Genomic DNA, 13,399 nt, shown 5'->3' on the forward strand with positions numbered 1-13,399 from the left:
TCTCTATCTGGACATTGAGCCGTTGACCACTACCCTCTGGATGCGACCATCTAACCAATTCCTCACCCACCGGACAGTCCACCCATCAAATCCATACCTCTCCAGTTTAGAGAGAAGGATGAGCAAGGGGGAAAAAAATGTCACTGAAGCTTTTCTTGCATCAGACTTCTGAAGAACTGCAAAATGTTTTTTCTCCCTCAAAGCTCAAAAGGAGGCCTACAGGGCAGAACAAGATGAGGGGTCACACATCCAAGTGAAACATGAAAATTTAACTTGAAGAAACAGGACAGTTTGATATACGTGAGATTTATTCTTTAACAGAAAGAGCTGATGGTGTTCTGTATGCTGCTTACACTGAGTGTACTCAAAACCAGTCAGCTCACAAGCAGAAGCCATATGGTTACGGTTACTAATTTGGCCTGAAACCTATGTTAAGTCTAATTAAAAGGGACAGGGTACAATAGTTTAGACATATCGCCACAATACTGGAAACATGTCACTTCAATCAAGAGAAGTGAAAAACCTGCATCTGCCCGCAAGTAACTGTACTGGCACAAACACATCCTTGTAAAAATTGTTAGACAAAATTCCTGCCCTCTTTGTTGCTACATAAAGGCAGACACACATACCCCCCACACCCCCCCGCAATTCTCCCCCCCGGCGTTAATCCTAATCTACTCAAAGTGTATCAATCTACTAACAGGAAAGCCTTACAAAATTGCAACAGCAATGAAATTCCAGAGGTCATATGGTTGGGGTACACGTGTATGCACACCCACATAAGCGTTTCCATTTGGATCAGTAAAAAATTTTTCAAATAAATCTCCCAAATGTCCTCAGTTACAACACTGTGGTTTGTATCACCAAGACTCCGAGTACACTTACCTGATTCCTTTCTGATGAAACCAAATTTGAAGATGCTCTTCCAGAGAGCACCTACCTCACGCCACCTGTTACTGGGCATTCCCTAAAGCAGATCAGAATAAAGCTAATTCAAAGTAAAAACTTACAGGTGTGAATAATGGGGACACTAGGCACTCAACACCAACTCTTTCACTCTCAAGGTGTGTTCGTGTTGCATCGCATTATTATCTAATGTACATAAAGTCACAGACAGAGCTGAGTGAACCAGCCACACTCACACAGTACACGGGAGCTGTGAAGATAGTTTTGCATATTCATCTGCGCATAAATTAAGCTCCCACTGGCAAATGAAACTGGTATATTGTAATCTCTTTGAGCATTTTTCCCATTTTAGAACTTTCTACAGGATTAAGGCCTTGTGCAATATAACATTTATCCCACACAGTTATCCTGCATTGCCTAATAACTAAACCAGAGTTAATTACAGGGAACCACGCAACTGATTGCAGGGGGGAACATGTGAAGATGCAAGAAAGAATCTGGTTTCCAAGTGTTTTAATGCATCTTTGCTTCTTGCCTAAGTGTTAATACCAGTAGGAGCTGGAAGTATAAAACAAAGTTTCCGCTGTGACATTAAACATTTTCCATTCAACTTGATTTCTCCACTTCCTGAAAAGCGTAAATACACACAAGGGGAGAATGATTTCAATGCTTATTTTTCATTTGTTCCTCTTGCCTCTATGAGGACTTAGCTTGTTACCTTCACATCGCACTTCGCATCCCTACCTTTCTCAGAACAAAGCTATGTCTCAACTGATAACAGCTTTCTTGACACTGCATAGAAGAAATGCACTTCCAATAACGTTGCTACCATAGTTCTACTTAACAAGTTGCATACAGAGGACAGACGAGGAAGCAGGTTTGCCAGGTGGAAGGATCTCAGCTCGGCATCTACCAGCACACGCCTTCTTTACCATGGTTTAGTATGAAGGAGTGGGAAGAAAATAATTTTGATCAGAATCAAATGATTACCTTGAAGTTAACAGACCAACTCTTGGCATTTGCTTTCACTCTGAGATGGCTTCAAGGTGTTATGCCCCAACTCAATACGGTAAAATTACAGTGGCTACTTCACTCTTCAAATTAGGTGACTAATCTAAAAACCTGCCAGTCCTGATTAGTATCCTGTTTACTAACTTAAAAATTAAGAATTGGGTTTGGTCTATTTACATTAATAATAGAAGAAAAAAAAAAAATCCCTAAATGGTAAGCACTAGGAAGCCAGTATTAAATAAACAAACTTACCGAAGAATCTGATTTTGCAAAGGTTAAGTGAAATAATCATATCAATATGAAGCTTTGGTTTTTAACAAATCAACTATTTAAGAAACAGATTTATTCTTACCTTTTATCATCTTTTATCTTTTTTTTAAATTCATTTTTATTCCAGCAATGTAAAAGTTGGTTAAAATACACACGCTGTTTATAATTGGTTAGCACTTAGAACAGCTCATCTCTTGTGCATCATTCCAACAAATAGTTTTTGGACAAAAACCCACAAAACACACTTCAGTTCAGGACTGGGCAGACCATCTGCCAGAAGCACCAACCAATAAATGAAAGGAATGTACTGCAGAAGCAGCAACATGCTGTCACAGGTTGTCAGATCTGACCACCACTGTTTGTCAAAGTGCTGATGAAACAGACTGCTGGCTTAGCACTACGCTGATACAAGCCAGAGATTTCACAGAATATTTTGATTGTCAAAATTCAGCTCGACTCCTCAGAGTCAAAATAGCAAATGTCAACTAATAATCTTTCCTATTAAAAAAAAATGCAATTTTGACATCCTAAATTAGGATGCAAATAGCAGCTCAATGTGTGTCATATCAGCAGTTTAATAACACTGAAAAAATGCTTTGTTGTAACTGTCCATCCTTTTGGTAGGACACTCTTTTCCTAAAGGTTATGCAGGATAAAGACAAGCAGTTCTTTTTAAAATTAGTTCTGACCAGTCTACTCTGATCCTACCATTAAATGTATGGAAAGGGCTATGACTGATACAGCAAAACTTTAGAATCACGCTTCCACTGCTGCTTTTCCAAGACTATTTACTTAAAATCAGCTACAGAAACATAATTAACCAAAACCACCTGAGGCTGTGCACTTAAGACAGATTAATCTTCACATAAATTAAATCTAACAAAAAAAAAAAACCCACCCACCAACCAAAAAAAACTCCCAACAAACTTTAAAAATTTAATTTGGGGAAATACAGATTCATTTGCAGGCCAGCAAAAGTAAATGTTACTTGCAGGATGTCTTTGATAAACATCTACTGTAAAGTATAATACAAGCTAAGCGGAAAACTACAGATCACAGCACAGCCTAGTTTCTTTCCCCTCCCACGCACACGTCATTGTCATATTAGCCGTAAGATTACTCAGTCAAACCAAGAGCCATGCCTGGTTTCGTACTACTTCAATTTCAAAACACTTTCAAAGATCAGGTACAAGTACTACATCTTGGACTTCAAGTAAACTGAGACACAGCATTTGTTTCAAGCTGATATTTATAGCTTCTTCCAGTCAGCATGAAGCACCAGTGGAAAAAGCTCACATCAACCTGCAAAAGATCTCATAGGTTATACCCCTAAACCTATATTACAGCAAATCCTATTAGGAACAACAGGATCACACGTAAGCTTTATTTTCAAGGATTGACAGTTAGTGCGTAAAATTTATAACAGGAATATGGCAACTCAACAAAAACAACCTACTCATGGAAAAAAACCTGCCTACAGGACAAGAAAGATGCAATCAAATAATGAACTATGGACTAGTTGCAGATCAAACTGAAGTCACACAGAAGAAAAATTTTTTTTTTTGCTGGTTCAGCACTTGATAACTAGAAATTAGTGCTCTTCACACAGTAGTGATTTAACATGTCCTTCCAATTGATCCGTCCAGAAAACACACTTTGAAATCTTGCATGCATTTCTATACCTTGTTGGGCACAAAACACAGCAGTTATTTGTAAAACTTGAATAAAACATGAAAAGCAATAAATAGCTAGAGGGTTATGACTGGATCAAGTTTTAATCTTGGATACCGAGTTCAGAAGCAGTCTGTTGGCTAAGCTATGTCTGAATTCAGCCATGATTTCATTCATATATTCAACACCACTGTCATGACTAACTCTATTAATGTCACTTGATCAAAGTAATGCATGTAATCCTGCTAGCGCCGGCTGTGTTTAGTGAGCATTTCTCAGTTGCAATGTTGACTTAACCAGGTTAAGACGACTTAATCTCTCTTCTTCAGTTCCCTCAACTGAGTGGATACAATTGTTTACAGTCACCCAGTGAACTGGACTGAGATTTATGTTAAATGTTTCCTTTTAGTGAGTTATTTTTTTTAAACACAGATGGGTTCCTCAATTTAGTGCAATACACAACCTTGGGAAACTGAAGGAACAAGGGAACGGGAGTGAGCAGGTAGAGCAAAAGGAGCACACAGGCAGCTTCACCAAATACTTCTGTCAGTATTTTTTGTCTTTTTCAGGCAAAACTAGCCCTTACAGTAGGTTGGGTTTTGTTGGCTTTGGTTTGTTTTTTTTGTTGTTGTTGTTGTTTTTCAATGCAGAATACAAGAAGATCTCAGCTTTTCCTGACACATGCATTCCACACTGGTGGAATAACTTTCAAGCAATGCCACTGTGAAAAACAAGGAAAGTGCTTTGCACGGGGAACTCTGTGGTCCATACTTGAGTGAGTGGCCCAAAGGAAACGCCACGATAATCAAGTTAGTGGCAAAGAGGTTTTTCCATACCTTTTCCTGTACAACCCAATGTGTGCACAACAAGAGGGGGAAAAAAAAAAAAAGCAGCACATTGATGTAATGTTCTTCTTGCCATTCACTGTGTACATGTGGGGAAATGTATACAGAGTTGCAAAACAGACAGGTTTTCTCGAGCTAAGACCTCAACAAGCAAGTTTAGAAAAATTTCTCCAGGCACAGCAAGACAAGAGAATAAGAAAAAAAATTTAAGCTAGTTTAAATTTGTTTATAAACATTCAATTCTCATTGCAAAAGTGAGTATTTAAGGGAAATACACAAATTTTAACTGAATTCAGAAGTCATTAAGCAATGGACTAGCATTCAGGTTAGTTTTTAGTTTGAACAGTAGTCCATGAATCACCAATGTAGACTGTCCATGCGGTGAGTACTTTCTACCTCGTGTTACCAATCATAAAAAGTGTATGTTTTAGTCTCCCAAGAAAATTTCAGTCTTTTATAGGTGCTAAACTGCATTCTGTCAATACTAGCATGGAAGCTTTATGAAATATACTCAGTGCAAAAAATATCAACATCTAAGAAATTAATTCCAAAAGACTCGTTTCTAAAGTTCACCTATTCTAAGGCACAGAACCCCCCCCCCAATATAGCACTGATCTACCTTGAAATTTCATGCTACTTTGAGGAAACACAACATGGACACTGCTTTTGAGTATGTCTACCTGAAAGAGTCAGTGCTTTTTTCTGTTATACCTCCTTTGTCCCACTTCATGCGACACAGTAAGTCTTCCCATATGTCTTAGCAGCACTGAAGAGCGCTAACAGAAGGATTATAGTCTTCCCCCTCTCCCTTGCCCCTCAAACTGAAAGGCTCCCATACCTTTTAATTCTAATTTGCAACTCTATTTACATTCTTACATTGGAATATTCAAAGGTAATAGGTATTCACCTTGTCTAGGCTGGCTTCCTATGGCCACAGGCAGAACTAGGATCAGCAGAGTTGCAGGTCACTCTATCGTACATTTCGAGTTTAAGAGCAGAGGGCCATCCCAAAAAATTTGCAGTTCAGAGGATTTGGTGGTCCTTAATGACATGCTGGACAACAGAAACACTGAACTGACTGTATAGTTCTGGCACAAAATACCAGGCACAGTCATCAACTTCTAGGACTGATCAATCAAAAGATTAAGTTTGGGGATAGACTAGTTCTCTTTACCTTACGCTTCTAAGTGGTTTTTTTTTTTCCCCCAGGTTCCTATTTAGAGACATACATAGTTTGCGTAAGGCCATTGGGAACTGTTCCAGAGTATTCCTACAAAAACTGATTCTCCTCATTTGCTGATGGTAGCCCAAATCTGTGGCGAGCGGGGCAGGAGCAAGAAATCTCAGGAAAGAATTTCTATAGTCCCTATTCTCTAGCCTTTAGTCTGAGGAGACTTGGACCATAGCAACAAAAAAGCTCTTGTATACCTTACTGGTTTTTGCCTGGTAACTGGGAATTTAACAGTTTCATCTGTAGAAGGGGAACTAAGTTCAAAGGGACCAGCAGGTGGACATATCACAGCCCCACAGAGTTGCCAAACTTACATGCTAGAGCACGAGTTACTGAACCAGTTGAATTAAAATTGTAAACAGCTGCAGACAAACTTTTGCAGATGTTACTCATGTATGCTTCACACCCATAATTTGCAAGTCAAGTAATGCCAATATTTATGTACTCTAAGTACATAATTATGTTGCTATGGAACATAATATTGCCCCTGTAACTCAGGCTCAGGATAAAGAGATTTAATTCACTTAAAAGCAGAATTCTGGTCGAGACTTTACATACCTATCATAACGTACACGCTACTGCAACTTTTATGCTCAATATTATGTGTGTGAATAGTCAGTGATTTCAGTGGGACTCCTTACATTAAAAGCAGTTTTTAGAAACACTGTTATTCACTAAGTCAATAATGTCTGTAATCTTTTATTACACATATACTCAAAATTTCAAGAACTGGACTTTCACATTAGAGTACAATGGTCAGGTTTCAAAAGCACAAACATGGGCGAGAGTCCTGCTGACTACGAACTGGAAAAAATACTTCAGCTTTCTGGATCTACTGAAGTTTAACAATACCACCTGTTGCTTCCCGAGTTACAGAGCTGTTTACTTTTCAGCTCGGTGTGATGCAAAGTGCCGTACCTCTAACATCACCACCTAGCAGAAAATAATTAATACTTTATCTACTAGTTTCTACAAGAAAAAAAAAAAAATGGTGACGAGACAGTGAAGAAGTTCCACAGATTTTTTTTTTTTTTAAGATCATTTAGTTATGGTCAGGTTAATACTTTTAGTTCACTTTTCACTCCCAGAATGAAAATTCCCTTAAGATGCAACTGAGATTAAGAGTCTGTATCTGTAGTTTAGGAAGATAATTACAGCGTCTCTAATTACCATCAGAACAAGCTTTACAAGTTTTTTTAGTAACTCCATGTAACAGCCATATGATTAGAGAACATTAAAGTTTAAAATCTGAATCGCAATTACAGCAATTTCTACTTCTATGTTCATTATATCACTACAGGGTCAAAAAGGCTGTTTAATTGTCACCTTTCCCCCTTGAATTAAATTTATTCCCAATTGAGAATTTTCCAGAGTTGAAACCATTTTCTCTCATATAGTATGATATTGCTGTAAGGTTCCCCCCCCCAAATTTCACGATATATACATTCAAAATTAATTAAAACAGTTTTCACATAAACCCTCAAGTATTTAAAGTATAAAAATTAAACAAGAAACACATAAAATGCTATTATAGAGTAGTATTAGAAGCATATAAGTATTTGAACATTTAAAAAAAAAATCCATATTTACCAGAACACCCACAGCTGTTTAATGCTGCTAAAAAATACAGCAAAAAAAGGTACAGTTAAATTTACATTCCCTGTACTTCTGTTTCTCAGTCTATTGTAACATGTTCACTGATAGGAAGCTCTGATTTTAAAAAAAAAAAAGATGATTTAATCAGCAGAAGCTGAGGAACTCTCGCATTCAGGAAATACTGTTTCAGTTCTGAAAAGACCCTCCTCACTTATCGACAGCCTGACTTCAAACTCTGGAGGGAAGAGTTAGCAGCTAAGAGCTCCCCAGTCTGTCCAAAGTCACGAAGCAACAAGAAGCGACGCTTCTTTTCCAAAGGGCGTTACAACTGACAGTACTTATTGGTCACATGTCCTCCCAAATGAAAATATTCCCTTGCATGTTTTGAGAAATAAAACAAAGTGGTCCTCCTTCCTCCACCCACAAATCTACATTTTTAAATGGAAAATGATTATATATCAACACAGCTGGGGAGATAATAAATCTTCTGGTTCTGGAAGACCAAAAAAAACCCTTAAAAAAATTACTTCAAGTGAAACTATTATATAACACAAGTAATTAGCTACCTTTATGAGAAATTTTAGAGTGTGATTTAATTATTTATTAGAATTCTTTAGGAAAAACAAGGAAAAATAATTGTTAAAAAATTCTTAGACTGCTGAACACATTCTGAACACATGTAAAAGAGAGTTTCTGTTATAACATGCAAGTGCTGGGTCTTGCAAAACTTATGGAACTCAAAGGGAAAGGAGTTTCCTTTCCAAGTGCGCTTCCCTCTCCAGTTCCTTCTTTCTCTTATTACACCAGTTCTGGATTGCAACGACGGTGAGAAAGCTACTCTCTTCACCAGACTAGGGCAACGTGTTATGCAAAAAGCGTATGAAAAGGCCTTAAGCATTAGAAATGGGTATCCTGGACAATCAAGTCATAAAAACTTCATTAAATGGAGGTTACATGGATCCTGCTATTGCAAACTTTCACCTAACAGCTAAACACAATTTTTGGTGTATGCATATTTTTAAAAGCCTCAAAATACTGAGTAATCTATAATAACAGGTAAGATAAACCACACCTAGCATCAACAAAATGAGTAAGCTCCATTCACAATATGAAAGGGCAAATTCATACTGAATACTACATAGGTAGGGTATACGGGGGCGGGATTGGGGGTTACTTCTTTCTTTAACTAAAAGAAAAATCCCGCTTTTTCCACATGCTATAAAGGCACTTTTCCTTATAAAGACTATACCAATGCCAAATTTGAAGCTTTCAGAAAGGTTTGATCCTATAATATGATAGATATTTCTTGGGAGAGCAAAGGAAAAAAAACCCCAACAAAAAACACCACAGCATTTAATGGTGCTTTGCTTTAACAATCATCTAGAAGGGAATGCATCTAGGTTGTGCGTTACCATTCTGTGACCCCAGACTTGCATTCGAAAAGTGAAATTCCCAGTAACCAATACAAAAATTTTGCACTTGAAGGTTTTACTTTTCTAGATATAATCTTAAAGCCAACCAATTATCTCAAGCGCAGATACAAACTGGGTCAAAAGCCCTGTTACATATACAGGAAGAAACATCAATACTGAAGAGTTAATTAAAATAAGAACTTTGTCTTAGTCTCAGTATTATTACTCACCCGCTTTGGCCCACTAAAAATCTTCCTGGTGTTTTCCTTAGATTTATCACCTTGTTTATTTGTAGATTTCTTATTGCCTTCAGGCACACCAGATGCATCCTCTGAAAACTCCAGAAGATCTGTAAAAGGTAAATGTAGACATGAAACAACCATATCGAAAGCTGTTGAACTGCTAAAGCATTTCTTGCATCTGACATTTCCACATGTATAGCTTCTGAAATTATATAATAAACAAACAATTCTCATCAGAAAAATCAGCTTTAAAGCCAAACACAGTTCTGGATGGAACTCAGGTTTACTGACTGGACTGTCATAATACATGGAAGACACATTACAAGGTACACGGTCACAATTATTATAGTGCCTCTCACCCATTGTGTAAGCTTCAAGTTATTATTTCCCATTTGATACTCCTGTGAATCCCAGGTTACCTTTTATATGTGCTTAGTTATGGCTTACTGCTACAACTCTGAGCAGCAGATGAATTAAACAGTAGATAGGGTTCTTCAAAAGTGTGATATTAAGAGATTTAGAAGAATACTTCCCACTACAATTACAGGACCGAAGAATTGATCCTACTTCACTTCTCATGAAGGCAGCCTGTTTATATTTGCTTATTCTGCTATAAGCAGTATTAAAAAAAAAAAAAAATACGGTCATCGGCTCAGAAAGGAGTCAGCTAGACAGAACCACTGAAATGGCCTTTCGACGTATTCAATACTTGCCTCACCAGTAGTTCTAGTACTCAGGTTTGGACTGTAAATCTGCAATTCACTGATCTAATGAAATTCTTCTCTTTTTTTTTTCCTTCTCCTTTAAACTTGTGTTGTATTTGAAGCATTATCCCTTGGAGAACAGCGTTATTTTCTTTTACTTGGCACAAACCAGAAGTTACCATAAATTTCAAGATGGAAATAAAGACAGGCACAGAGAAGCACTGTTTCATCTGATAAACATTTTAGAAAACCGATCTATTACAGAGAAGCTGCCGCTATTTGAAAACCGCACTGCAAAAATACAAGCAGGTTGGATCGGTTACTCTAATCCCAAGTACACTCACATCCCGTAAACAGGACCGGCCAAGTGCCTAGGTAAGGAGGCAATCAAAAGCAAATCAGGCAAGCAAATTTCTAACGGCACTCACAAGGACACAAAATTTATCTAGTCTGGGGGATATAAGTATTCTTAAAATAAGGCTCAAAAGTTTCTAAAATTGCAGTAAATTTCAACGGGCTTAGCAGCACCAGGGCAGGCAGGATGCCCACTGCAAGGCACCTACCGGAACAAACCTCTCGCATTCCAGCCCGCTGGTTTTCAGTTTAGTTGTACGATGTCAGCACAAGAGCTTAAGAACACAACATGAACAATCCCTCCGAAAATAACTGACTTTAAAAGATGTTTTGATAAAATTAGTCTAACAGAGGAAAAATATTACAGACCAATTCTCACTAACTTAAATGCCCACTGCAAGGCACCTACCGGAACCAACCTCTCGCATTCCAGCCCGCTGGTTTTCAGTTTAGTTGTACGATGTCAGCACAAGAGCTTAAGAACACAACATGAACAATCCCTCCGAAAATAACTGACTTTAAAAGATGTTTTGATAAAATTAGTCTAACAGAGGAAAAATATTACAGACCAATTCTCACTAACTTAATAAACAAAACAAAACTACTTCCTAAATCTATATAAAAGTCAACTTAGCCCTTTGCTGAAACTTACCAATTAAAAGAGTCAAATCAAATTGCTTTGATACACATCCTTACAAATCCTGAAGAAATCCTTACAAGTCTTTCGAAGAAGCCAGGTCCTGAATGCAATTCCCAAAGAAAGTCAAACCAACAGAACTGGACCCTCCTATTATTAAAAGCTAAAAAGTAGCTCACTTGACTACAGTAATTACAAACAGGCAACTCACTCTGGAAATGCAAGATGTGTTTTCACCCACCAAATCAGCACAATAATTTGTGCCTCATGCTAAGACTTGGAGCTTGTATTGTGGTTAATAATGATTAATAGTGCTCTATATCAACTAAGCCACAATTTTAAAATCATCTAAGTTTCTTCGTTTGAATTCTACTCCTATGTGATCCTGAGCTATCCCATTTAAATTAGGTAATTTTAAATTCAAAGAAAATTCTTGATAAAAATGTTTCAACTCCTACTTACAACAGGATGATTTTGCATTTTTTGATGTCGCTAGCATATCAAACACTTCTATGATTAGTTTCCTAAGATTATCTGGAATGCTTTTATTTGAGCAATGCTCTCTGAGGCCTTCTAGGTATCCTAAAAGCACTCTGCATACATATCTTACCAGATTTTGAAATCTAAACTAAATAGGGTGTGGGGGAGAAGTCTTTTGTTAACATTAACTGACCCAGACAAAGACACGAGTAGTTTGGTAAGCAGTGACACTAATGAAGCTTGTTTTCCACTGTCTCTCTCTTGTATGGATGTTCTTCCCCCCTTCACAGAAAAGATGAGCATATTGACCTTTTTCTCAATATGGGAGCATGTAAGGCCTTGTCTCATCTTATTTATCCAACCATTTTCAAGGCATTTATAATCTTTGAGACAATTTGCCGGTCTCAGCTAAAATTGGAAAGATCTTCAAAGACCAACTAGAAGGCAACACCACAGTAAGTTTCCTGGAGAAAACCAACCCAGTTTTGTTTTAGTGCCGGAGTGTAATTCTGCAGAAGATTTTGAAGTCCAAACAGGACTCTGCCTTTGAGGACTTTGATATACTCTTAACTGGCTAAAAATATTTACCCAATTAAGGTGATTCAGTTTTTGAGGAGATGCAAAGGAAGGGGGAAAAAAAAAAAGATAGGGCAAGTTTGCTCACCAGAAATGAACCAAGATGCTGATATGCAAAAGCTATTTTATTATCCAAAAAGATTATTACGAATCTCATCTTGATCACTGAAAGGAAAATGAATGCATGACACAAAGGTTAAGTTGTATATCGGAGCTGATTTACAAAGCAAAAGGCTAAGCTGCAATACTTACACTACAATAACAGGATAACTGCTACTATAATTTAAATCAAGAATACTGAGGTTCATCATTACTATACACTGCTTATGAGATATATAGTGAAGGAGTTGGTGAACCAAATAAAAATAAGCATGTTAGAGAGGACAGAACTTCATACCTTCCTTTAGCAGAAGGTTTCAGGCAACTGCTCTATCCTGTTTATGTCAATCTACATAGAGATATGGAAATGTTTAATTTTAGTCAGCATTTGTCTTTTTTTTTTTTAATGCCTGTCACTTTGTGTAATAATTTTATTGTCATTGGCCAAAATGAAATTTAGTAAAACAAGCATTAACATAGTCCTAGGTGTCCCAGTTGAACAGGTGGGAAATAAAGCATTCTGAGACTGTAAGTTCAGAAGTTAAATATATCAGAAATCTTAGTGACCACGCAAACCACTGACAACCATGGCAGGATCTTTAGAAAAAGAGAGAAACAAACTGATAGCACAGTTATTCCCAGAAGTATAACACTGTCCCAAAGATAGAGGTTTGCTCTTCAAAACTGAAGTTTAAAGTTATTTTTGGTTAAGCTTTACTCTTCTTTGTCATTATACTTCAGATTTCTCTTGGATACAACTCGCTATTGATTAATATAGTCAGGTAATTAAGTCATTTTCCTCCAGTATTAAAAGCTTCTCTTTACTAGAGTCATCCTGTATTCTAGCTAGCGAAACGATAGAGGTACTGTTTTGGATCTAGTAAAGTGTCATCAGTACTTTTAGCCCCCCTGGCATTCTGGCTGACTACAGCTGGGAGGCTCACGAGTGAGAGGGGCTTTTGCTTCACTGGGCTGCTACGCTGACTAATATGAGAGAATTTTAGATTGCAATGGCAAAAAAAAAAAAAAGGCAACTTTAACTAGAACTCAAAGCTTCACCAAAAATCTCAGGCTCATAAAGTTACGAAGTACCTCCATTAAAAGGAAAAGTCTGTGAACAGTGTCTAGGAATTTAAAAGCCGGAGCATCTCACGGCTTGGGCTTTTATTTGTTTGGCTTTTGTTTGGGGTTTTTTGGTGGTTTTTTAACCATTTCAGCAGGCAAGCCTATGGTACAAGTGAACAACAGAGAAGACGCTTCAGTGAAAGACAGTCTAACTAAAACTGAATTTATCTGCTTTGCATTTCTTTCCTGCACTAACAATACTGTCCATCTAGTCTTCAGTGCTTCCTTAAATTTCAGTTA

The 13,399-nt window shown here is 37.4% G+C and overlaps 1 protein-coding gene across 3 annotated transcripts in view; it reads right to left on the reverse strand.

Annotated features, from left to right (window-relative positions):
* The window catches only part of WAPL (WAPL cohesin release factor), a 155,345-nt gene that overhangs the window by 34,801 nt on the left and 107,145 nt on the right, over nucleotides 1-13,399 (reverse strand). For all 3 annotated transcript variants that reach the window (XM_009272419.2, XM_009272398.2, XM_009272408.2), the window contains one exon: nucleotides 9,173-9,291. In XM_009272419.2, coding sequence (XP_009270694.1) covers nucleotides 9,173-9,291 — 119 coding nt within the window. The remainder of the gene's footprint in view (nucleotides 1-9,172; nucleotides 9,292-13,399) is intronic.

This window comes from Aptenodytes forsteri, unplaced genomic scaffold (assembly GCF_000699145.1).
Source record: "Aptenodytes forsteri isolate BGI_AS27 unplaced genomic scaffold, ASM69914v1 Scaffold106, whole genome shotgun sequence".
Classification (NCBI taxonomy): Eukaryota; Metazoa; Chordata; class Aves; order Sphenisciformes; family Spheniscidae; genus Aptenodytes; species Aptenodytes forsteri.